Source organism: Urocitellus parryii, chromosome 15 (assembly GCF_045843805.1).
Source record: "Urocitellus parryii isolate mUroPar1 chromosome 15, mUroPar1.hap1, whole genome shotgun sequence".
Lineage (NCBI taxonomy): Eukaryota > Metazoa > Chordata > Mammalia > Rodentia > Sciuridae > Urocitellus > Urocitellus parryii.
Window position 1 is genome coordinate 42,475,623 of NC_135545.1, and position 25,174 is coordinate 42,500,796.

The 25,174-nt window shown below is 40.6% G+C and overlaps 1 protein-coding gene across 1 annotated transcript in view; it reads right to left on the bottom strand.

Annotated features, from left to right (window-relative positions):
• Window positions 1-25,174, bottom strand: part of Gfod2 (Gfo/Idh/MocA-like oxidoreductase domain containing 2) — a 49,844-nt gene that overhangs the window by 15,713 nt on the left and 8,957 nt on the right. The window contains exon 2 of the mRNA XM_026413235.2: window positions 579-922. Coding sequence (XP_026269020.1) covers window positions 579-837 — 259 coding nt within the window. The 5' untranslated portion in view covers window positions 838-922. The remainder of the gene's footprint in view (window positions 1-578; window positions 923-25,174) is intronic.

Here is a 25,174-nt window from a genome sequence, read left to right on the forward strand (position 1 = left end):
GGAGGTCACGGAGCCCAGAGCTCCCTGAGGGAGTGGAGATGTGAGCAGACCATCCCTTAGATCCTGTCAGGAAAGCCCGTGCTGTTAGAAAGCCTTCCTGCCATCAGGCAATATAAGATTGTAGTTTGGCAGGAAGGGTGTGTGCTCACTACCAAAGGCTGACAAAACATGGGAAACAGTAGCCTTGCTAGATAGCATCCCTCACTTCCTGTGGTGCTACATGACACAGCATGGAAGAACAATCACACAAATCACAACCAATTCCCCAGTCCCAGGGCCTAAAGAATGCTGACTTCCCAGAGGTAGACTTCTCATTGCCTGAAGTATAATCATCTTCAGCTTTAGTTTTGCTCAGGGATTTACTAATGGGAAGAAGGCTGAGTCATTTTCCTCTTAGAGCTGTAAGGCCCTTCAATATGCCCTACTCCAGAGGTCTAGGACTCCTATGTCCTAGAGTACCACTATCTGCAAACACAGGGCCAAGAAAAAATACCCAGGCCCAGGGAAAAGTAGAAAGCCTCAGAGAACTGCCCAAAGACAGATACAAGCTACAACTGCCAGAGTCTGACAGTGCATACCTAGAGCCTTCACAGATATCTGTCGGGTGAGTGGAGGGGGGATATTGATGCACACCAGGTCCACGTCTTGATGCAGCAAAACATCATCAGTCCGGCTGGTGTAGAAGGTGATGTTCATCTCCTCAGCAAGCTGCTTTGCCTCTTCCTCGGTCTTCCCCCACAGGGCCTCCACTGTGAACCCTTCTGCCCTCAGCAGTGGGACCAGGACCCGGGCTGAGCTGCCAGTCCCAAACACTCCCACTCCTGGCAGCATCTTCATCCCAACCTCTGCTCACCAGTTCATCTCCTCACCAGAGTCTCCAGCATGGAGCTGATCTTCCCACAGTCCTGGTCAAACATGGCTCCTAGAATGGCAAGGAATACACTGGTTAGAAATGAAGGAAATTCAGAGGAGACTATTTTCTTGGCTTATTTGGAAGCAATAAATTCTTTGCCTGAAAAGCACACGAGCTGGGTGTGGTGGTGCATGCCTGTAATCTTAGCAACTTGAGAGGCTTAGGCAAGAGGAGCATGAGTTCAAAGCCAACCTCAGCAATCTAACAAGACCCTGTCTCTAAATGAAATATATAAAGGCTGGGGATGTTAAGTGCCCCTGGGTTCAATCCCCAGTACTAAACAAACAAACAAAACAAACTAAAAACAAATGAAGTACTGCCTTCAATGAAAAGCTACAGAATCTCCCTCCACGGAGACTGCAGGAAACCAGTAATATCCATATACTGCTGGACACCATGGCACACACTGTAATCCCAGAGTCTCAGGAGGCTGAGGCTGGAGGACTGTAAATTCAAGGTCAGCTTTGGCAACTTCATGAGACCCTGCCTCAAAAAAAAAAAAAAAAAAAAAAAAGAAAAAGGCTTGGGATGTAGCTCATTGGTAAAGCTAATGAGTTTAATCCCAGTACTCACCCCCTCCCACCTAAAAACTGTCTACAGCAGCTCAGAAAAGATAAAAATATGAAAAGTGGGTAAAAGCAGGGTTCAAAATCCCTGTTTTGAAACTTGCCACATCCCCAGCCCTTTTTATTTTGAAATAATATCTTGAGAAATTGCTTAGGGCCTTGCTAAATTGCTGAGGCTGTCTTGAACTTGGGATCTTCCTATCTCAGCCTCCTGAGTCACCAGGATTACAGGAGTATGCCACCTCTTCTGACTACATTCGAATTTAATAATAAGTATTTTCAGGTTGACAGGATGTGGATGGTTTTCACCATCTTATTTTTTTTAAACTGGACCAAATTTTCTACATGACTGTATCTTACTTATTGTGCAGTTTTTCTTCTTTCTCTTCTTTTTTTGGAGGGATGTTGTTGTAATACTAGGGATTGAACTCAGGGGTGCTTTGCCACATTCCCCAGACTGGATTTGAATTTACAATCCTTCTGCCTCCTGCTCCTCCCAATTCACTGGGATTACAGGTATGCGCCACAATGCCCAGTAGAATTTCCTTCTGAAGGATGAATTATATTCCATTGTATGTATGTATATCCAATATTTTATTTATCCATTCTACTGTCAGGTTGCTTTCAGTTTTGGATACTGTGAATAATGTTGCTATGAACATATGTGTATGTCTATGCATCTCTTTGTGCCCTGCTTTCAATTGTTTTGGGTATATTCCCAGAAGTGGAATTGCTTAATCATATGGCAATTCTGGTTTTTAATTTGTTGAAGAAGTGCCATACTGTTTTCCCTAATAGCTACACCATTTTACATTTCCATCGACAGTGCATAAGGGTTATAATTTCCCCACTTTCTCTCAACACTTGTTATTTTCTGGTATCTTTTTTTTTTTAATATTTATTTTTTAGTTTTCGGTGGACACAACATCTTTGTTTGTATGTGGTGCTGAGGATCGAACCCGGGCCGCACGCATGCCAGGCAAGCGCGCTACCGCTTGAGCCACATCCCCAGCCCTTCTGGTATCTTTTGATAATACTCATACTGATAGGTGTGAGGTAACCATCATTTTCTTTTTAAATTTTTTATTTATGCTTGGCACAGCTGTAATCCTAGAGGCTAAAGAAAGGAGTATCACAAGTTCTAAGCCAGTCTCAGCAACTTAGCAAGACCTGTCTCAAAAAATAAAAAGGAACAGGGAGGTGGGACTCAGTGTTACAAAGTACCCCTGGGATCAACCCCAGTCTCATCTCTTTAAGAGATAAGACCTCACCATTTTTTCCAGGCCGACCTTGAACTCCTGGGTTCAAGTGACCCTCCTGCTTCAGCCATCTGAGAGGTTGGGACTATTGGCCCATGCCAATGGGTCCGGCTACTATCAATTTCTTTTAAAGATCCTCAGGTGATCCTCATGTGCAGCCAGACCTGAGAAACTCTGAGATCTATTTATTTATTTAGGGTGTGGGGCGGGGCACTCGACCACTGAGTCACATCCCCAGCCCTATTTTGAATTTTATTTAGAGACAGGGTCTCACCCGGTTGCTTAGCACCTTGCTTCTTTTTTTTTCCTCCAATATATTTTTTAAACATTTATTTTCTAGCTATAGTTGGACACAATACCTTTATTTATTTATTTTTATGTGGGACTGAGGATCAAACCCAATGCCTCATACATGAGAGGCAAGTGCTCTGCCACTGAGCCACAACCCCAGCCCCAACTTGGTGCCTTGCTTTTGATGAGGCTGGCTTTGAACATTCGATCCTCCTCCCTCAGCCCCCCCCCCCAAGTTGCTAGGATTACAGGCGTGTGCCAACAGTGCTTGGGTGAGCTATATTTAACCCAAAAGAAAATGTATCTGCATTTAGAACTATTACAAAATGTCCTGAGTTCTATGTTTTCTAAGTTTTCTGAACCTTTTTACCCCTCCCTTTATTATGATTAAAAAGACTAATTTTCCATTAAGAGGGAAAGTCTCTGATTAACAGTATAACTATTTTAACTTTTACATTTCCTTCCTACATATTTTTAACATTTAAAAATAACTTTATAAATATCTGATAATCCCATATTACTGATTATCTTTAAAAAATCTTACTACTTCTGATCTTGCTAACTGTAGTCTCACAATATTTAAAGTTATACCCACATGTTGGAAATTATTGATGTACTTGTATGTATATAACATTGCTTGACTTGCATCTCTCACAGGTCACACTCTATTTGTCAGTTTAACAGAGACATGGCATCCCTGCTATAAATGCGTCACAGTCAATTGTTCCATTCCCATTCATGAGCACTAGGGATACACACATTTCCTCCTTCCCTTCTCCCTACATCCTTATCTCCCTGGCCATTACTCAGTGACACTTTCAGTTCCCTCGGCTCTTGCCCAACCTTCTTAAATGCTTCCTAAGGTTCTGCTGCACTCATCCTCTCCTGGATATAGGTCTTTTTTTGTGGGGGAGGTACCAGGGATTGAATTCAGGGGTACTCAACCACTGAGCCACATCCCCAGCCCTATTTTGTATTTTACTTAGAGACAGGGTCTGAGTTGCTTAGCACCTCACTTTTGCTGAGGCTGGCTTTGAACTCGTGATCCTTCTGTCTCAATTTCCAAAGCCACTGAGATTACAGGTGAGCACTACCACGTCTGGCCTCCAGATGCAGTCTTTAGACCCCTTCTCCTATCTTTCTCCCTTTCCAAGGCTTTCCTCTGTATACCAGTGACTTTCAGGTTGGCAGCACAAGCCTAGCTTCATCTCCAGAGCTTCACACCTACATAAACTGCTATTGGGCATCTCTGCTTTTATTGTTATACCAGCTCCATAAAGCCTATGTGATCAAATATGAACAAAAGCAGTAAAGAGAGGGTATATAAGCCTGTATGTATGTTTTTGCATCTCTTTTGAATCTACCCTAGATACAATTACATGCCTGCATTAAGAGTTAGTTTGACAGTATAGTCCAGTGCAGCATCATTTACTGCTTGATTCTTCCTGTGGCACATTTGTGCCTTTGTGAACCATTGAAATAAGCATGATTTAGGTTGCCTCTAACTCCAGATCCATCTGCCAGTTTTGTGATTGCTTGTGTCCACTCTGGTTGGAGTCTGATTTGTCTTAACTATCCTCTTTCTTTCTGATGGTAAATAATGTCTGTAGTCTCTCAGCCACTCTTCTTTCCTTTTTTTTTTTTTTTTTTTGGCAGTACTGGCGAATGAACCCAGAGGCACTCTACCACTGAGCTACATCCCCAGCCCTTTTTATTTGTGAGACAGGGTCTCACTAAGTAGCCAAGTCTGGCCTTGAACTTGTGATCCTCCTGCCTCAGCCTCCTGAGTGCCTAGGATTTCAGTGTGGGTCACCATACTTGTCTTGTCCATGTGCTCTCTAAATTCATGCCCAAGACACACTTCCTCCTTTCTCAGAGGACATTCCTTCTCACTCTAGTTACATTTGGGTATATACATATTGAAGCATCAGTGGTGGAAAATGACAGATGGATCAGAATTTTTTTGTGTGTGTAGGGGGGGTACCAGAGATTGAACTCAGAAGCACTCAACCACTAAGCCACATCCCCAGTCCAATTTTTGTATTTTAGAATCAGGGTCTCACTGAGTTACTTAGCACTTCACTGTTGCTAAGGATGACTTTGAACTTGAGATCCTCCTGTCTCAGCCTCCCGAGATGCTGGGATCACAGGCATGCCCCACCACGCCCCGGCTTCAAAATTAATAACCTCTGTTTTACTTCCACTGACTCAAGGGGCAGCTTCATCAACAACCTTGAGGAGTATCATCTGCCCCTGAGGATGCCAGATGGCATGAAGCTAGGCAGGCTTGAGGACTAGGTATTTCCTGCTTAAGCAGGCAGAGCTGGTTTTCCTTGTTTATCTCAGAGGCTACCCATTCTCACTCCTAAATTTTCCTACTCTTTGTCCCTAATATCCTTACACATACCTTTCATATGCCTCTGAAGATCTCCATAAACACAGCCCTGCTAAGCTCCCATGAATTCCAACCACCACATGCTGGTCAAGAATGAAGGGTGTAAAGTGTCAAGTAATGGCAAAAGCAGAACAGAGGTGAGAAGCATGGAAAAGGTAACCACCTTGCCTGGTTCAAATCCTGGTTTTGTTACTCACCAGCTGGGTGACTTCAGGAAAAATCTCTTAATCATACCATGTCTCCATTTCCTCATCTATAAAATGAAGATAATTTTATCTACCTCATGGGAATTTAAGGATTAAATGAGGTAATATTTGTAAAGCACGCACAACAGGGCCTGGCTCATAATAAATCACTACATAGGTCATATTTTTTGGAGGGGAGGGTACTGGGGATTGAACTCGGGGACACTCAAACTACTGAGTTACATCCCCAGCCCTATTTTGTATTTAGAAACAGGGTCTCACTGAGTTGCTTAGCACCTCACTTTTTGCTGAGGCTGGCTTTGAACTTGTGATCCTGACATAGGTTATCTTTGTAAAAAAGATATCTTTTATCCATTTCTGACTGGCTTAGCTGTCTCTCTGCAAAAGCTGTATCAAAAAACATGAGGATAAATCTTGAGCTAACATGCAATAGGCCAGGTAGTGTGTAGTGCAACCCTGTTTTACAATTGAGAAAACAGAGGCTCAGGATTCCATAGCTGGTTGTGTGCAACATACCTAACACAACCAGTGTGAAACTTTAAGCAGGTTACTTAGCTTCCCTGAGCTTTTAATGGTTACATACCTGTCAAAACACACAGCACTGTACACTAAAAAGGATAAAATTTATTAGTGTGTATATTACACTTCAATAATTAAAAATGACAATGAAGTTCTAAGCCTAAGAGCCAGAGAAACTGTAATACACTTAGAAGTACAGAGAACCTAAAAGGCCTGACTACTGAAATGCCTGGTAAGGAAGTAGGGATTTGTGAATTCTGTTTCTCCCAGATGGGCTGAATATCATCCTACCTTCAGTATGTCTGATCCATGATGCTAGAGCTGCTCCTACAAAAATCATAGGACAAAAACTCCTTCCCTACTACAGGGTAGGGCCAAATCTAATCTGATACCTGTTTATATGAAGTTTTACTGGAATGCAGCCACACCCATTCATTTACATATTCCTTTATGACTGCTCAGTAGATACAACAGACCATATGGCATACAAAGTCTAAAACAGTCAATATGGCTCTTTATAGAAAAGGTTTACTGACCCTTGATCTACCCCCCCCCCCATGGGTTATATAGCTCAGGAGGCTTCAAGAAGTCTAGAAGATAGTCAGGATTACGATTAAAAAACAACAAAAAAAGATACCCTAAACAGTAGTGGCATACTCCTGTAATTCTAGCTACTTGGAAGACTGAGGCAGGAGGATCTTAAGTTTGAGGCCAGGCAAGCAATTCAGTGAGACCTTGTCTGGGGTGTAGGTCAGAGATAGACAGCATGTGTGGTGTGTGTGGCATGCTCACCTGAGTTTAATACTCAGCACTGCAGGGGCAGGGGTTGCAGGGAGAGACACTTCCCTTATTCTGGGTAAAAATCACAGATTCTGGGAATTCTAGAGTTAATCATTTATCAGGCATTTTGCATAGGAGTCAGACCCCAGGGGCAGAAGATGCCTATGAGTTCTTTCCTATTTAAGTTAAATAAAAAGTATTGGGGGCCATTGTTTTGGATTAAGCTCCTGCACTGTATCCCAAAAGATCAAGCTAAAAATCCAAATGAAATCACTGATGCTAAGGTTCCATGTCACCAAGCTGAAACTATATTGTTTATCTGACTTGAGAAATTAGAATTGGATCCAAATTTCTCAAACAGGACAGTTGCAACTAACATGATAATGAAGATCTCTTTGCCTTAATCCTTACACAAAAAAGGTAACCTGAAGTAACCTGATGTTAGCCAATCAGCCATTTTTCTATTGTTCTGCCTCCTCACCTCCCTGCCTTACCTAGGAAAGTAACTCTGAAAAAGTGAATCAATCCATTTTTAAAATTGTTTCTGCTTTCTTCAGCCCTTTTCTTTTCTTTTAATATTTATTTTTTAGTTATAGGTGGACACATATCTTTATTTTATTTCTATGTGGTGCTGAGGATTGAACCCAGTGCCTCATGCGTGCTAGGCAAGTACTCTACCTCTGAGTCACAATCCCAGCCCCCATCTTCAGTCCTTTTCTATCTTTAAAATCATCTTTCTCTGTTTGGCTCACTGGTACACTTATTCTAATTTATGGGATGAAGTGTTACTCAATTCTAGAACTGAAAATAAAGCCAACTACAATCCTTAAAAATAACTTGCAATTTGTTCTTTGACACTAAACAATCTTTACAATGTTGAGGGTTGCAATGTGCAGAGCTAAAACCTATATTTCCCTGTCTTCCTTGCATACAAGTATGTCTAATAAGATAAATATAGAAGGTACAATTTGGTAGAACTTCTGAAAATGTTCTTTAGAGGGGGTAATCTCAACAGGCACACCCTCTTTTTGACCCCTCCTGTCTGTTGGGAATGTGAATGCTATGGCTAGTGTTACCATCAGGCAGTGTCCTGAGGATGGAATAATTTCTTACAGATAATGGCACTGAATCAAACATCCTTTGAAGCCTCAAGGAACTCCACCTCACATACAAAACAGGCACTTGAGCAAATATGTTATAAGGTATGACAGAGCAACAGAGAAACTCGTTTGCTCCACAGAGAACAGCACTAACTACAGGGCTGAGGGGTGTGTAAGCCGGAAAGGCTTCCTGTGGGTGATGATGCAATAGGCCCAAATTGGCCAGAAAGATAAGAGGTCAGTTGGGTACACTGGCACATGCCTATTATCCAGCTACTCTGAAGGCCAAGGCAGAGGATCACATGTTCCAGGCCAGTCGGGGCAATTTAGTGAGACCCTACTTCAACATTAAAAAAGGGGTAGGGTGGGTTGTTTTGTTTTTTTTTTTTTAATACCTGTAGCTCAGTGGTAAAACACTTGTCTAGCATGTGCAAAGCCCTGAGTTCAATCCTCAGTTCCATTAGAAAGATAAGAATCCACAAAACCCATCTAACATATTCAATGACAAGGCCTTCCCCTTTATTGATGGCTCACTTTTATTCTCCTAGGGCCATTTAGTCAGAAAGTTATTGTATTTTGTTTTACCTGTAGATGGATACAATACCTTTATTTTATTTATTTATATGTGGTGCTGAGACTCGAACCCAGTGCCTCACACATTCCAGGCAAGGGCTCTACTACTGAGCTACAACCTCACCCAGAAAGGTATTCTTTAGATGGACTTGAAATGTGGTCCCATGAAACCTCTACACTATGGAACTGCCTGTGATGTTTGTAATGTTTCCTCACCTATGATAGGTTGCATGCAAAATAAAGACAATAATTCCTTTGCTTTTTTTATGCCACTGGGTAGTCAACAGCCTCCCACACAGACTCTGGTTCAAAAAATTGCTTGCTCTGGCCAATGAGACATTAGCAATATAATATAATAAGCTGGAAAAATACTTGTGCATTAGGGTAGCTCTTGTAACTCTTAGGATCTCTGGGGGTCTTTACCATATGAACGGGCCCAAGCCATTCTGCTGGATCAACAAAAACATGTAACCAAATCATCCCTACTGCCCCAGATGACACATCCAATTGCTGGTTATGTGAGAGAAAATGCCAAGCTGTCTAGTTCCAGCTGAGCTGACTCAGACCACAGCAACCACCCAGATCATCCAAAGAATCATAACATTTGTTTTAAATTACTGAATTTTGACGTTGTTATACGGCAAAGAGCTAACTGACACACTCCTCCATAGAGTGAACTTCCCCAATTCCTTCAGGCCTTCCTCAAATGTTCTACTCCACCAGCCAAGGCTACTCTAATTTGTCCATCCTGGTTTGTCAATAATCCCATAAAAATGAAGTCCCCAGAACTGAACACCATATCCTGAACATACTCTGGCCTTCTTTTTGCTGGAATTATGCTTCTATTAAGCAGCTTACATTCATTTTACAATGTAGATTAATGATATCATTCTGACACACAACAGACTTATTTATATGTCCTAATATTCTTTTCTTGTTCAGTCAGGTTTTTTATTATTATTATTTATTTATTGGTACCAGGGATTAAACCCAGAGGCACTTAACCACTGAGCCACACACCAGCCCTTTCTTTTTCAACTTGAGACAAGGTCTCACTAAGTTGCTCAGGCCTTGCTAAATTGCTGGGGCTGGCTTTTAACTTGAAATCCTATCTCAGCCTACTGAGTCACTGGGATACAGATGTGTGCTACCACACCCAGCTTCAGTCAGATCTTAAAAACATTTTTAATGGTGGTAGCATGTGTCAGAATTTTTGTCCCTTTTAAGGTAGAATATTATTTCACTGTGTATATATACCACATTTTGATTATCTATTCATCTGTTGGTGGACACCAAGGTTGCATGCTTTAACTATGGTAAATAATACTGCTGTAAAAATGAAACAATTAAAATTAAAATTAATGTAACAATTAAAATTACTTTTTGAATCAAAGTTCAGTACTTTAGCTTTATCCTCTAATCAATTTCATTTGACTTATTTGGAGCCAATAATAACTGCCCCCCCCCCCGCTTTTTTTTGAGAACACACTATATGCCAAGTACTTTACAGGCATCATCTGATTTCACTATTATAAAATCTTGAGTTAGGTACTATTATTATTTTCATTTTATAGATAAGGAAACCGAGGCCTCCATCATTTTGTGGATTAGGTGTTTTCATAAATTACAATTTCATAGAACTATGCTAGGTCTCATTTCTCCTGCATAAGGAGATCAGAAGCTACAGAAAATGCAATGCACATACCCAAATAAATGATATCTATATTTGACACTCCCTTGGGTTAAGCAGTCCAGTAAATGTACTTTAAAAACATACTGTTATCAAACACACACACACACATACAAACACTAAGAATTGGAACTGACCATGATCTCAAGGCCAACTGGATTTTTATTGTTTTAGGCAGCACCTAGTATAGAGTTAGACTTTAAATGTTTGCTAGATGAAGTCATTTATAAACCCACATTGTCTAATGTTCAACAATTCTCTTTCTAAGTGTTCAGGGATTGTTGGTTTGATAAGATGTCCCTGTGTTATTCTGAGGAATCATCAGGCTCAATCATCTTCAGCTGGTGCTTCTGTCGCCTTCTAAAAATTGGGATGAATGTTTGCATTATCCATAATCTGGCATCTCTCTTTGTTCCACAATACCTTAAATTTTATTGACAGCAGTGTTACCTGTCACTTTGCTCAGACCCTTGGGATGTAATTCAAATGGACCAGGGGAACTAAACTCATTGACAACTAGTATTCTATCTTCCCAAACCTGCTCTTTCCAGGTGGGTCTTTGATAAAAGAGAATTATATATATAGGAGTTTAGTTATATTTTCTGTCATGTCACCCTTTGCTTAAAATCTTAAATTCTCCTTGAATATCTCTTAGTATATCTTTTTTAAAAATATTTTTTAGTTATACATGGTCACAATATCTTTATTTTGTTCGTTTATCTTTCTGTGGTGCTTCACATATGCAAGGCAAGCATTCTGCCACTGAGCCACAACCCCAGCCCTTCTCAGTCTATCTTCAAGAATACTTTTGAGTGGGGATTACGCCTGTAATCCCAGTGGCTCAGGAGGTTGAGACAGAAGGATTGCAAGTTTAAAGCCAGCCTCAGCAACTTATGGAGCCCTAAGCAACTCAGGAGACCCTGTCTCTTAAAAAAATAAAAATAAAAAAATAACTGGGGATGTGGCTCAGTGGTTTAAAAAAAAAATACTTCTGATTGTCTATAGGGTCTTTCAAGTGTCATTTGTTCTGGGATTGTCTCTCTCTGATCCTATTCAAAGCTCTTCAGAAATTTTCAGATAGATAGAGACTAGATGGTTCCATCTGAGCAATCTAAAAATGTATCTATAATAGCTTGCCCTGCAACAGGCTTTTTAAAATTACAAAATAAGCTTTCTATTTTCAGTTCCAGGCTTTTAAAAAGAACCATTAGAAATTTCTATAAACAAAGTTACTACCTTTACTCTGCAAACCAAACAAATGCCATTACAATTGATTTTAGACAAAGCATTAAATCAATTCAATGGGGAAAGGAAACTTTTTTTTTTTTTTTTGAGCTGTGGGTATTGAACCTAGAGGTACTGAACCACTGAGCTACATTCCCAGACTACTGGGCTACATTCCAAGATCTATGAAACTAGTCTCACCAAATTGTTGGCTTCAACAACTATATCCTCCTGCCTCAGTTGCTGGAATTATAGGCATGTGCCACCATGTCCTAAGAAAAGAAACTTTTAAGAAAAGGTGTTGGGGACAAAAAAATAGAAATGGTATTGGAGCCAGGCTCATGCCTGTAAACCCAGCTACTCAGAGGCTATGGTGAGAGGATCACAAATGTGAGCCACTTTGATGCTAGTCTGGGCAACTCAGTGAGACCCGGTCTCAAAATAAAAAATTAAGCAGAAAATGGGCTGGTAAAATACCCCTAAGTTCAGTCCCCAGCACAACCAAAAAAAAAAAAAAAAAAGGCAAGTCACAGGCTGGGGGGAAAAATTGTGCTGAATGTATACATAAGAAAGGATTTCACCTACAAAAGAACTCCTATGAATAAACAATAAAGACAAGCCACTTGCTGGGTGCAGTGGTAAGCGCCTGTAATCCCAGCCACTCAGGAGGCTGAGGCAGGAGGATTACAAATTCAAAGCTGACCTCAGCAAAAGTGAGGTGCTAAATACTTATCTCTAAATACAAAATAGGGCTGGGGATGTGGCTCTATGGTTGAGTGCTCCTGAGTTCAATCCCCAGTACCCAAAGGGGGGGGGGGGAGACAAGCCACTCAATTAAAAAAAAAATTGTCAAAAGATGGAAATAGTCACTTCACCAAAAATACAAGAATGATTAATAAGCACATAAAAAGGTGTTCCATATAATTAATTATCAGAAACACTGAAATTGAAAGCACACCAAGATACCCACTAGAATGGTTAGGATAAAAAGATCAACAACTTAAAAAAAAGAAAAAGAAAAAAGATCAACAATGGAAGTGTGCAGAGGACAGAAGGAACTATCATACTTTTTGGTGGGAGTGAAAAAGAGAACAAAATTGTCGATAGTTTTTTATAAAATTAAACATATATGAACCTAATCATAGCAACTCCCCTAGTAGATACTTACCCAAGAAATAAAACCATATGCATGGCCACAAGAGAATTTATACAAATGTTCAGAGCAGCCTTATTTACAACCAAACCAAATTAAAAACAAACCCATATGTTCAACAACAGGATAATGGATAAACAAATTAAGGGGTGTTGCAACAGAATGAAATATAGTATAGCAGTAAAAACAAATTAACTGGGCTGGGGTTGTGGCTCAGTGAAAGAGCGGTTGCATATGTGAGGCATTGGGTTAGATCCTCAGCACCACATAAAAATAAACAAAATAAAGATCTTGTGCCCATGTGTAACTAAAAAAATATATTAAAAAAGAATTAACTAAAAATACATGCAGCAATATGTATGCATCTTAAAAACACACTGAAAGATGTTAGGCACACACACAAAACTTACACTGTGGGATTCTATTTGAAGGAGAGGAACAGGCAAACCTTATTTATAAAGACAAGTAATGTGTAAGTGGCAGTGGATGAGGGAGGAGGAATTAATTAGAAAGGGACACAAAGAAACATGCTAGAGAATGAAAATGTTCTACTTCTTGAGTGGTGCTATGGTTACAGGTTGATAAAATTGTCAAGACTCAGGCTGGGGCTGTAGCTCAGTGGCAGAGCGCTTGCCCTGCACATGTGAGACACTGGGTTCAATCTTCAGCACCACATACAAATAAGCAAATAAAATAAAGGCATGCTGTCCATTTACAACTACAAATTTTTTTTTTTAATTGTCAAACTCATCCAATTGGACATTTAGTTGTATGTAAATTATACCTCCGTTTTTAATCATCATAAATAGTTCTGTCCAAGGGCACAGAACAACCTATTTATACCTTGCAAATTCAGGGCTTCAATTAAGCTAAATAAATATGTGTGAATTAAAAGTCACTTTCCTTTAAAACAAAGCAAAACACTGTAAGCTTAATTTGGGGGAATATTATCAATATAGAGACAATGATACCAAATTTTCTGGGGAAGTACTTCAAACTGAGGCCCAATGTCCTAGTTAATCTTGGCACTTGCTGAGGGCACATAAAGATGGCATTTTTTAGCCAGGACTGGTGGCACACTCCTGTTATCCCAGCAACCCAGAAGGCTGAGACAGAAGCATCACAAGTTCAAGGCCAGCCTGAGTAATTTAGCAAAACCCTATCTCAAAATAAAAATATAAAAGGGTTGGGAATGTAGCTCAGTGCTAGAGCATGCCTGGCTTCAACCCCCCATGGTGGGAGTTGGGGGAGATGGCACTTTTCCCTAACCAGCATCACACTGGGTCAGCTGCTGAGGAAGTCCTCAAAGACAATTCTATATTACTAAATTTAATGATGGTTGTACAATGTGTACCTCTGTTTGTGGTTATAGTTGTTCAGGTTGGGCAATAAGGCTTGGCACACCACAAGGGTGGAAAGTCCTCATTTAATGCCCACTCCCTCTACACCCAAAGACCATTCAGAGTCTTCACAGAACCAGCACCACAACCAGAGTTCCCTAGCAACTGAAGCCTGCAAGAGCTCTACATCCTCTGAGCAACCTCCCTCCTCTGAGGTATAGCCAGACTCCATTCTAAAGGGCCAGTGCCAAGAGACTTGTTTGAGATTTTTCTATGGATGAGTTTTTTTCTAATGTTTTTGTATCCTAATATCAATTAAATGAAAACCATGTGGCCAGAGGCCCTAGTTAGCATGTGAGATAGGTCCTCAACTTCACTTTTTTAAAAAAAATATTTTGTTTATTGTTGATGGACCTTTATTTATTTATATGAGGTGCTGAGAATCAAACCCAGTGCCTCACACATGCTAGGCAAGTGCTGTACCACTGAGCCCCAGCCCCTCAACTTCACTTTAAAACAGGCTGACATTAGCTGAGCTAATTACAGACTGTGTGTGTTTCAGGTGCTTATGCTTAAAATAATCCCTGTAATTTATGCAACTGTTTGAATAAATTCACTAATATTTATTTATTAAGTACCTGCTATGGGCCAGGACAAGGCAAAGCACAGAACACTTTGGTGAGCAAAACAGATACAGCTTTTGCTCACATAGAGCATATGGTCTAGCAGGAGAGATAAGACAATCAAATAACCACATAAGTATGTCATGACAATTTGAGATAAATGCTATAAAAGAAGGGAACAGGGTGCCATGAGAGTATTCAGTAGGATATAAATTAGGCTTACTTAAAGATATGCTAAGTGGTATATGTGTAATCCATTTGGAGTTCCACGTGAGAAAGATACTATCCATATTCCATCATTGAATTATGGTAAAAACACTGACATTGTTAGTCTAGCAAAGAAAAAAGCACAGTAACCCAATGTCATTTAATTTTTTTTTTAAGAATTTAACCTTTATTTTATTTGTTTTTATGTGGTGCTGAGGATGAAACCCAGTGCCTCACCTGCACTAGGCAAGCGCTCTACCATTGAGCCACAACCCCAGCCCACCCCAATGTCATTTAAAAGTCAGTTTGTGCTGGGTGCCATGGTGCAAACCTGTAATCTCAGCTACTCTTAAAGCAGAGGAAACCTTGGCACTATTGTGAGATCTCATCACAAAATAAAAAATAAAAAAAGGACTGGAGATGTAGGTCAGTGGTAGAACACCCCTAGGTCCAATCCCAAGAACAGTAGGTGGCTGGGTGGGGGGTAGGGGGAGCCATTTATGGACTGGCAGACACTCCCCTTCCACAGAGCAGTTCAAGCCTCAACCCAGTAGCACACTTCAGTAATAAAGGTCCCAAAAGAAGTAGGAGGACAAATTAAAATGAAATTCTCTTTATAATGCTATGTTCAGGCATCATGACTGAAAATCCTGGATTTTTGGTTGTAAATCACAATACAAAATAACCAGTCTTCAGCTACCTAACACTGTCAAACACAATTAAAATGTTGCTAAATCCATGGATCAATTGTTTTCATGCTCATCCACTAGACTGAGATTTTTCTATGGATTTCTACACACTGACATGGTAGGTCCCACTTTCCTGAAACAGTCTTTTTCACTTGGCTTCTAGAACACAAGTGTTTCCTGATTTTCCTCCCACCTCTGGGGCCACTTCTTAAGTCTTCTCTGCTAGTTTCTCCAGATGACGAAAGTAGTAATAGTGGCTCAGCTCTTGTCCATTTCCATTTCTCCTTTTTTTTTTTAATATTTATTTTTTAGTTGGACACAATATCTTTATTTTTATGTGGTGCTGAGGATCAAACCCACAGTCTTGCACGTGCTAGGTGACTCCATTCCTACTCATGGCTTTAAATACCACCTAGTCCCTGATGACTACTAGTCATCAGCCAGGTCCTTTCCCTTGAGCTCCAGACTGATATAAATAACTGCTTATCTGACATCTCTACTTGGATGTTCAGTAGGCAACTGAAACTTAAAATGTGCAGAACTAACTCCTTGATGTTTCCCCCATGAAAATGTACTCTTCTCACAATGGCTTCATCTTAGAAACTGATAACAGCTGGGAGCGATGGTACACATTTAAGTCAGATCAAAACACTCCTTTGCCCATACCCTCCAAAGGTTTCCCATCTTTCTTGGAGTAAGAGCCAAATTTCTTCCACTACAAGGCCTACATGATCTGTCTGTACCCTCATCTCCTTTTTTTTTTTAATATTTATTTTTTAGTTGGACACAATATCTTTATTTATTTATTTTTATGTGGTGCTAAGAATCCAACCCAGGGCCTCACAAGTGCTAGGCAAGTGATCTACCACTGAGCCACAACCCCAGACCCATTCTTTTATTTTTTTGACCTTAAATCCTACTTGGGTCACAGTGGTTCACTGCTGTATGTATCTCAAACATGCCAGGTATGCTTCTGCCTCCACCTTTGCACTTGCAGTTCCCTTTACTGTGCAGATGCCCACTTGGCTTTCTCTCTCCTCTTCTTTCACTTCCTTTGGATCTCTACTTAAAAACAGTCTTATAAGAAATGGTTTACATTTATAATGTTTGTCTCCCCATCCTCATCTCTGCCAGAATTCATGCTCCTTAGGGACAGGGAATTGATGTTGTTCTTGATTTTGTTCACTGCTATATTCCCAGTGCCTAATATAAGGCCTGATACATAGTGGGTGCTAAATAAATATTTGCTGAAAGAAACAAAAATTTCAGACCTTGTTCTTGCAAAGGTAATCCAATGAACTGAGACATGTATACTGAGCTAATCAAAATTGTATATACAATTCAGTAGGGTCTTGGGAAATGTAATTTAAAAGTCAGTTTGTGCTGGGTGCCATGGTGCAAACCTGTAATCTATAAATTTATAAATATAATTTGTTGAGAGCCACAGCCAAAGGGGCCCCAGCAAACTTCCAGCTGCCAGCAAACTTACAGTGGCCCCAGCTGATTGGCTCCTCTGCGGTCATGTTCATTGGGCTGTTTCCCTGCCCTTCAGACTACGGAACTGCTCATTGGGGGACTTCTTTGGCTCCGCCCACGCGACCCAGCCAATCGGCCTCAAGAGCAGGAGGATTGGGGGAGGTGGAGTGGTTTGTGTGGGGAGAGGCTTGTGGAAGCCAGTGGTGGCAGTTGGGCTCTGAGGGTTTTTTCCTGAGGAGCTGTTTTGCTTGGCGTTTGTAGTTCTAAAAATAAAGTTAGTTTCTTTTGACAAGTGGCTCCTGAATTGTGCCCAGCCAGACTGCGGCAGTAATTAAGAGATTCCTTATGTCCCTAGCCTAAGTAGTTTTGAGCAGAATACAGCTTAGTGGTTCAAGAAAGAAAACCAGCATCAGATGATAACAAGCTTAGTTAGGATCAGGAAGATGAGCAGTTGCCCTGTCTTGCTAACACACAGCCTGCCAAAAGGTACCCTCGCCCAGAACACTCTCTTCAATTTCTACCCCTCTTCCCTGTGACGTAATTCACACTTATTAGTTACCTCAGTTCCATTATTATCAACTTTCCTCTCAAAAAAGAAGCATACTGTATGTCAAGCTTTGCAGGACCACAGTGATCAGCACATAGAGGCTCTGTTCAGTCAAATGTCAACAGATGAAAGTGACAGTGAACACAAACAAGTGCAAGTGATGCAAACCTAACCAGTTCATAAGGAACCATATGGCTGCAGTAAAGCCTCCCTGACCCCAAGGCCACTCCATCACCATGCCCCATTAACTGGACAACTTGGTGTCTCTTGAATTCACCCACTGTTCTGGTTCCTCAAAGACACACAAGATTTTCTTGGTTCTTATCATCTTCTTCCCTAACTTTAAGTGCCCCTAGGATAAGTTCCAAATTCCTGATGGGACTCACAAAGCATCTTTTCAGTGTGGGTAGGGTACTTCCCACCTCTCTATCTCAGCACTTTTCCCTTATACTTGCACTCAAACAGGCTAGCAGCTGCCATAGCTGACTCCTTCAGTCCTGCTTTCAGACTTTGGTCCACGCTGGTTGCTCTACCTGGAACAACCTTTCCCGAATCCTCCTGTGAGCTGTTGGATTTCCGCTTAAACACCACTTCTTCAGAATGTCTGTATTTCAGCTGAATGAAATGATTCTGCTCAGTTCCCACAGGAGTCTGGGTATTAGCTTTCACAGTGCTCACCACACTTTTTTAGGCTCACCCATCTAGTGTCTGTCAAGATGCTGCCTGTCTCACCCGCTGCTGCAACACCAAAACAGAGCATAGTGCCCGACAGAGTAGGTACTGAGGAATTAATGAGAGTGAGAAAGAACAAGTCAGAGCAAAGCTTGTGGATGCTACACTGACTAGGCTTTTCCTGCCCAATTTCTTCCTTGCCTTACTGAATTTGAATCTGACCTAACTTTCCAATGTTCACATATACTACAGTGAATCTCACCATTATATATATATATCCATAAGTCACTAATTAAAATATATATATATATATGTAAATAAAAAAATCAGTAGAGGAAAAGGAATGGGGTGAGGGTAAGTACTGGTGACTTAATTGGAGCAAACTATACTCCATGCCATTTATATTTATAAATAAATCCTAATGTTATATATAATTATTATGAACCAATAAAAATGATTATCTAAAAATCTCAAAGGTATAAGCTACCTGAAGAGTTTAACTACCCTCAATGGAACTGTGGAAGATCATCACCCTAAGACAGAGGCGCCATGTCTTAACTTCAAGTTGCAAAGGAATATTCAATACAAAAGCATAATTCTTGCCTTTGGTAAAGGAGATAAAGTAAAAATTATAAGACCTGGGATGTAGCTCATGCTTAGCATGTTTAAGACTATGGGTTCAATCCCTAGCAACCCCTAACCCCTCCACCACCGCCCCCCCCAAAAAGAAAAAATTAGAAACATATAAAGATCAATTTTTTGTTTTGTGAAAACCAGGAATCTCACCAGGTGTGGTGTCCCATGCCTGTAATCCCAGTGGCTCGGGAGGCTGAGGCAGGAAGATTGGAAATTCAAAGCTGGTCTAAGCAACTTAGTGAGATCATGAGAGACTTAGCAAAGATCCTGTCTCAAATATTAAAAAAAGGGCTAGGGATGTGGCTCAGGGATTAAGCACCTCTAGATTCAACCCCTGGTACTAAAAACCAAAACAAAACCCCACAGGAATCTGTTGAAAAATAAACAGTAGAGCTGGAGATGTGGCTCAAGTGGTAGTGCACTTGCCTGGCATGCATGCGGCCCAGGTTCGATCCTCAGCACCACATACAAATAAAGATGTTATGTCCGCCGAAAACTAAAAAATAAATATTAAAAAATTCTCTCTCTCTCTCTTAAAAAAAAAAAGAAAAAGAAAAAGAAACAGTAATGTGTTCCATGTGGCCTTTAGAAAATCACATTGAGAATTAGGGGGGAAAAAAATTCATTAGGGCCAGGTGCAATGGCACACACCTTTAATCCCAAAAAGGTGAGGCAGGGGAGGATCCCAAGTTCAAAGTCAGCCTCAGCAATTAATAGAGGCCCTAAGTAACTTAGTGAGATCTTTAAAAAAAAAAAAAAAAAAAAGAGCTGGGGATGTGGTTAAGCACCCCTGGGTTCAATTCCCGGTCACTCTCCCCCAAACAAAACAAAATTAATTAGGTCGGGCAAGGTGGCATACGCCTGTAATCCCAGCAGTTCTGGAGACTAAGGCAGGAGAATCACAAGTTCAAGCTAGCTTCAGCAAAAGAGAGGCATTAAGCAACTCAGTGAGACCCTGTCTCTCAATAAAATACAAAATAGGGCTGGAGGTGTGGCTCAGTTGTCAAGCGCTCCTGGAGTTCAATCCCCCCCCCCAAAAAAAAAGAAGAATTAGGGAAGTGTGTCTTACTCTCTCCCCCAGCCTTTCTTCTGGCCTCCTTGATATCCAGAATGGAGCCAATATGAAAGACAGGCTATCTACATTAAACAGCAGAGCTGGATTAAAAAAACAAAGATAACCACATACAGGATTGCGTACTTTTAAAAATATATATATTTTTTAGATGTATGGAGTTTTATTTTATTCATTTATTTATATGCGGTGCTGAGAATCGAACCCAGTGCCTCACACATGCTATCAGAACCCAAATCCGGGGCAAACTCCTAGCTTAAGGAGTTCCAAAGAACATGTTCATGCCAGGGGGACTACCTCTACTAGGGTCAGTAAGGTTTTAACTCCCCACTAACCAACTTGCACTTAAGAGCCTGAAATGGTAACACCCGGAATGGTAACATTCCCAGACACATGTGGGAATGTTTCTCCACCTGCATTTAATGTTCCCATTGAAAAATAAGAGCCAAAGTAAAGACAAAGGTATTGAGTTTAATAAATTAAGAGTCAGGATGAATGCTTTGGGACCCGGATTTAAAAGATCCAGAGATTCCAGGAGAAAGTTTAGTTTCTTATGACTTAACAGTGTTTACACAGACTCTATGAGACGGTCATAGATTTCTTCTACCTTTCTACTGACAGAAAAAAACAGAAGCAGGGAAGCAGGGCCTAGTGGCACATGCCTGTAATCCCAGCAGCTCGGGAGGCTGAGGCAAGAGGATCATAAGCTCAAAGCCAGCCTCGGCAACTTAGTGAGGCTATAAGCAACCTAGTAAAACCCTGTCTCAAAAAAAAAAAAAAAAAAAAAAAAAAAAAAAAAAAAAGGCCATATGGGGGGATGTGGTTCAGTGGTTAAGCACCCTTGGGTTCAATCCCTGGTCTTGAAAAACAAAAACAAAAAATCCAGATGCAAGGCAAAGAAAAGAAATGCTATTCTCCAGCTGTGCAAGCTGACATGTCAGTGAACTGCTAGGCAGCCATCGAAGATTCAGAGAGCAGAGACACCAGCTCCCCACTTTACCCACCTCCACACATGTCCCAGGAAGGACACCAATGACAAGCCTAATGACCTGAAGCGTAACTACCCAATGGACAAAAGGATCAGTTAAATCAGGTTATAAAGGAGAAGTAAATTTAACACCCACAGAAGTATCTGGATCACTATTAGGTTAAAAAACAAAATCTTTAGCTGATGGTAATAGGAAAAGCATTCATATATCATGTATATTAGCTCTATATTTTTAAAACATGGCAATAACAACATTGTGTTTTCTTTTTTTTTTTTAAAGAGAGAGAGAGAGAGAGAGAGAGAATTTTTAACATTTATTTTTTAGTTTTCGGCAGACATAACATCTTTGTTTGTATGTGGTGCTGAGGATCGAACCCGGGCCGCACGCATGCCAGGTGAGCACGCTACCACATCCCCGGCCCCGAACGTTGTGTTTTCTGATATTGCTTTAATAGTGGTTACCAAATTGACACCAACCTGAGAATTCCATCTTCAGCCCTACTTTCTCTAAGAAATTTAATCTTTCAAAACCATTATGACCTCCACAAAAACATCTCTAACTTCAAACATCCAATTCTGGCAACTTGATCCAATTTCAGCATCTACTGGAAATACCTATCTGGAAAACTACTAGCTTCTCCAACCCAAATTCCTCTTTCTCTCAAAGATAAATCCTTGGGCTGGGGTTGTGGCTCAAGTGGTAGCGCGCTTACCTAGCATGTGTGAGGCACTGGGTTCGATTCTCAGTATCACATTAAAAAAAAAATAAAATAAAAATATTGTGTCCACCTAAAATTAAAAAAAAAAAAAGATAAATCCTTTACTGAGCTCCCCCTACCACCACCACATCTACTCCCCTACCCTCTGCCCCAGCACTGAGGACTAACTCCAAGGTCTCATGCACATGCTAGATAAGTACTGAGGATACATCCCTAGCCCTTTTATCTTTTGAGACAGAATATCACTAAGTTGCCCAGGTTGGCATCAAACTTGGGCTCCTCCTGCCTCAGCCTCTTGAGTAGCTGGTTTTGTTGTTGTTTTGGATACTGGGGATAGAATCCAGGGGTGCTTTACCACTGAGCTACATCTCCAATCCTTTTTATTTTTTGTTTTGAGACAGGGTTTCACACTAAGTTACTGAAGATCTCACTAAATTACTGAAGGAGGCCCCAAACTTGTGATCCTCCAGCTTCAGCTTTCCGCATTGCTGTAATTACAGGTGTGCTCCATGGCACTCTGAGTACGGGAATTATAAGTGTCATGTCACCCACTCTAGTATGGGAATTACAAGGAGATTATATATATATATATATATATATATATATATATATATATATATATATATATATATAATTTATTTATTCATTCATTCATTCATTCACCATGCCCAAGCCCCTCTCCTTTTAGATGGCACAATATTTAATCACAAGAGTCCTTTCCTCACTCATTTCTTTTTTTTTTTTTTTTTTAAAGCCCGACACTGTGGGCATGGCTAAGAAAACCACAGTCTACTAACTTTTTTTTTTTTTTAGAGAGAGAGAGAGAGAGAAAGAGAGAGAGAATTTTTTAATATTTATTTTTTAGTTATCGGCAGACGCAACATCTTTGTTTGTATGTGGTGCTGAGGGTCAAACCCGGGCCACACGCATGCCAGGCGAGCGCGCTACCGCTTGAGCCACATCCCCAGCCCCGAAAAAAACTTCATTTCTTAATACCTTCAAAAACCACAGTGAATCTAGCAGTATGGCAAGACCTGGGGCACATAGGAATGATCCAAACAGACTAGGTCCCCAGAAAACAGTTTCCATTTCTTTTTGTTTGTTTGATTTTGGTACTGGGGATTGAACTCAAGGGCACTCGACCACTGAGCCACATCCCCAGCCCTATTTTATATTTTTATTTCGAGACAGTCTCACTTAGTTGTGTAGTGGCTTGCCACTGCTGTCTCAGCCTCAAGCTGCTGGGATTACAGGTGTGCGCCACCGCACCTGGCCACAGTTTCCATTTCTTGCTGCATCCTAACTGAAGCACTGACTTGACTCAGGAATATGTTGAGTGTTCAAATATCTTTCAGAGTGACAGACATGTGAACAAAGACTGTTTTGCCTTTAAGTCACTAAGATAAACTGAGAAGTGTCTTATATACTTGGGTTTTACCCATCATCCCAAGGATAAATTTTTAATTATTACAGTAAAATGTTTTTCAATGGGCAAATCCAATTAACTTTTCTTTGCATTTCCATCTTCTATGTGGACAAAAGTGCTGTTCTTCTGAGGTAGCACTCTATCACTAAGCTGTATCCCCAACCCTTTTCATTTTAAGATATGGTCTTGATAAATTGCCCAGGCTGGCCTTGAACCTGTGATCTTCCTGTTTAAGCCTCCCAAGTAGGTGGGATTACAGGTGTGCACCACAATGCCTGGTAAGTGCTCTGCTCTTTCTATAGCAGCAAAGGACACTTTGGGTCATCCATCTGTCTTCCTCTGGATTTAAGTTATAGGACATTCCTAGGGGACCTAGGAACATAACAATCGAGACAGGCATTATTTAACTCTGAAGTAGACTCTGGTCACTGGGCAAATTAAGCAGTTCCCCAGTGACTAGAAATGTCTGGTGCCCTTATATACAGAAATTTGCTTATCCACTGGACCGTCACTGTGCTTAGATGTGATCTGACAATCTTCTATTTGCTAGCAGTGAGAAGTAAAATAATCTAATCTCAAGACAATCTTTGCCACACGGCTCCCTTTTTTTCTTTTATTAGTGTGTAATGAAGGGGTCAGTTAAAAAATACAGGGTATATACAGGATTGTGTTTTTTATTTTTTTTTATTTTATTTTTTTTAAAGAGAGAGTGAGAGAGGGGAGAGAGAGAATTTTTAATATTTATTTTTTAGTTCTCGGCGGACACAACATCTTTGTTGGTATGTGGTGCTGAGGATCGAACCCGGGCCGCACGCATGCCAGGCGAGCGAGCTACCGCTTGAGCCACATCCCCAGCCCCAGGATTGTGTTTTTCAAAAAATATTTTTCTAGCTGTATAGACCTTAATTTTATTTATTTATTTATATATGGTGCTGAGAATCAAACCCAGTGCCTCACACATGCTAGGCAAGTGCTCTACCACTGAGCTATAGCCTCAGCCCCCAGGATGTGCGTATTTGAAAACAGCCATTCATTTATGTATTTTAGAATTTTCTGACTCATATTGTTTAAATCATATCTTGTTATTGAGACTCTAGGCTCTTTAAGGACCAAGAATTTTTTCTTTTTTTTAATACTGGGGATCAAACCCAAAGGGACTTAACCACTAAGCCATGTCCCCAGACCTTTTTCATTTTGAGACAGTCTTAAGTTGCTGAGACTGACTTTGAACTTTCGATCCTCTAGCCTCAGCCTTCTGAGCTGCTGGGATTACAGGTGTGCACTACTACACCTGGCTCCAGTTGGGGTTTAATGTATAAGGAAGAAAACAAATCCTTTCCTCCCCCCCTCCCTTCCCCTCCTGATGATGCCAGAGAAGTTCTCATGCTATACAAGTTCTCTACCACTGAGTCAAATCCCAGCCCCTTAAATGCATTTAAATATTATTTCAATAACAGTCTTAAAATAAACAATCATTGAGGTGAAGAGAGAGCCTACAGTATGGGAGCAAATTTTTACCACATGCATATCAGATAGAGAGCACTAATCTCCAGTATATATAAAGAACTCAAAAAAACTTAATACCAAAAAAAAAAAAACAAAAACAAACAACCCAATCAATAAATGGGCTAAGGAACTGAACAGACACTTTTCAGAAGAAAATATAATGCAATCAACAAATATATGAAAAAGTGTTCAACATCTTTAGTAATTAGAGAAATGCAAATCAAAACTGTGGGGAGCCACACTGAATGACCGAGCCTTTCAGTCCTGATGCACAAGGCTCTGACCAACCATTATATTCGTTGTGGCTTGGGCGTTGACCCAGCTTGGATAGCAAGGCCGTCTTAGACGTACCCCTGGGGTTGAGTTACACTCATCTGTTCCCTTGAAATCTTACCCCTTCTGCCCTTTTATGGATAGAACTAAGAACAGTGTCCCACAATAAAAGCGCTCTCTCGCTCGCGCTCTCTCTTTCTCTCTCTTTATATTTTGTTTTAGTTGTAGTTGGACATAATACCTTTATTTTATTTTTATATGGTATTGAGGATCAAACCCAGGGCCCCACATGTGCTAGGCAAGCGCTCTACCATTGAGCTACAACCCAGTG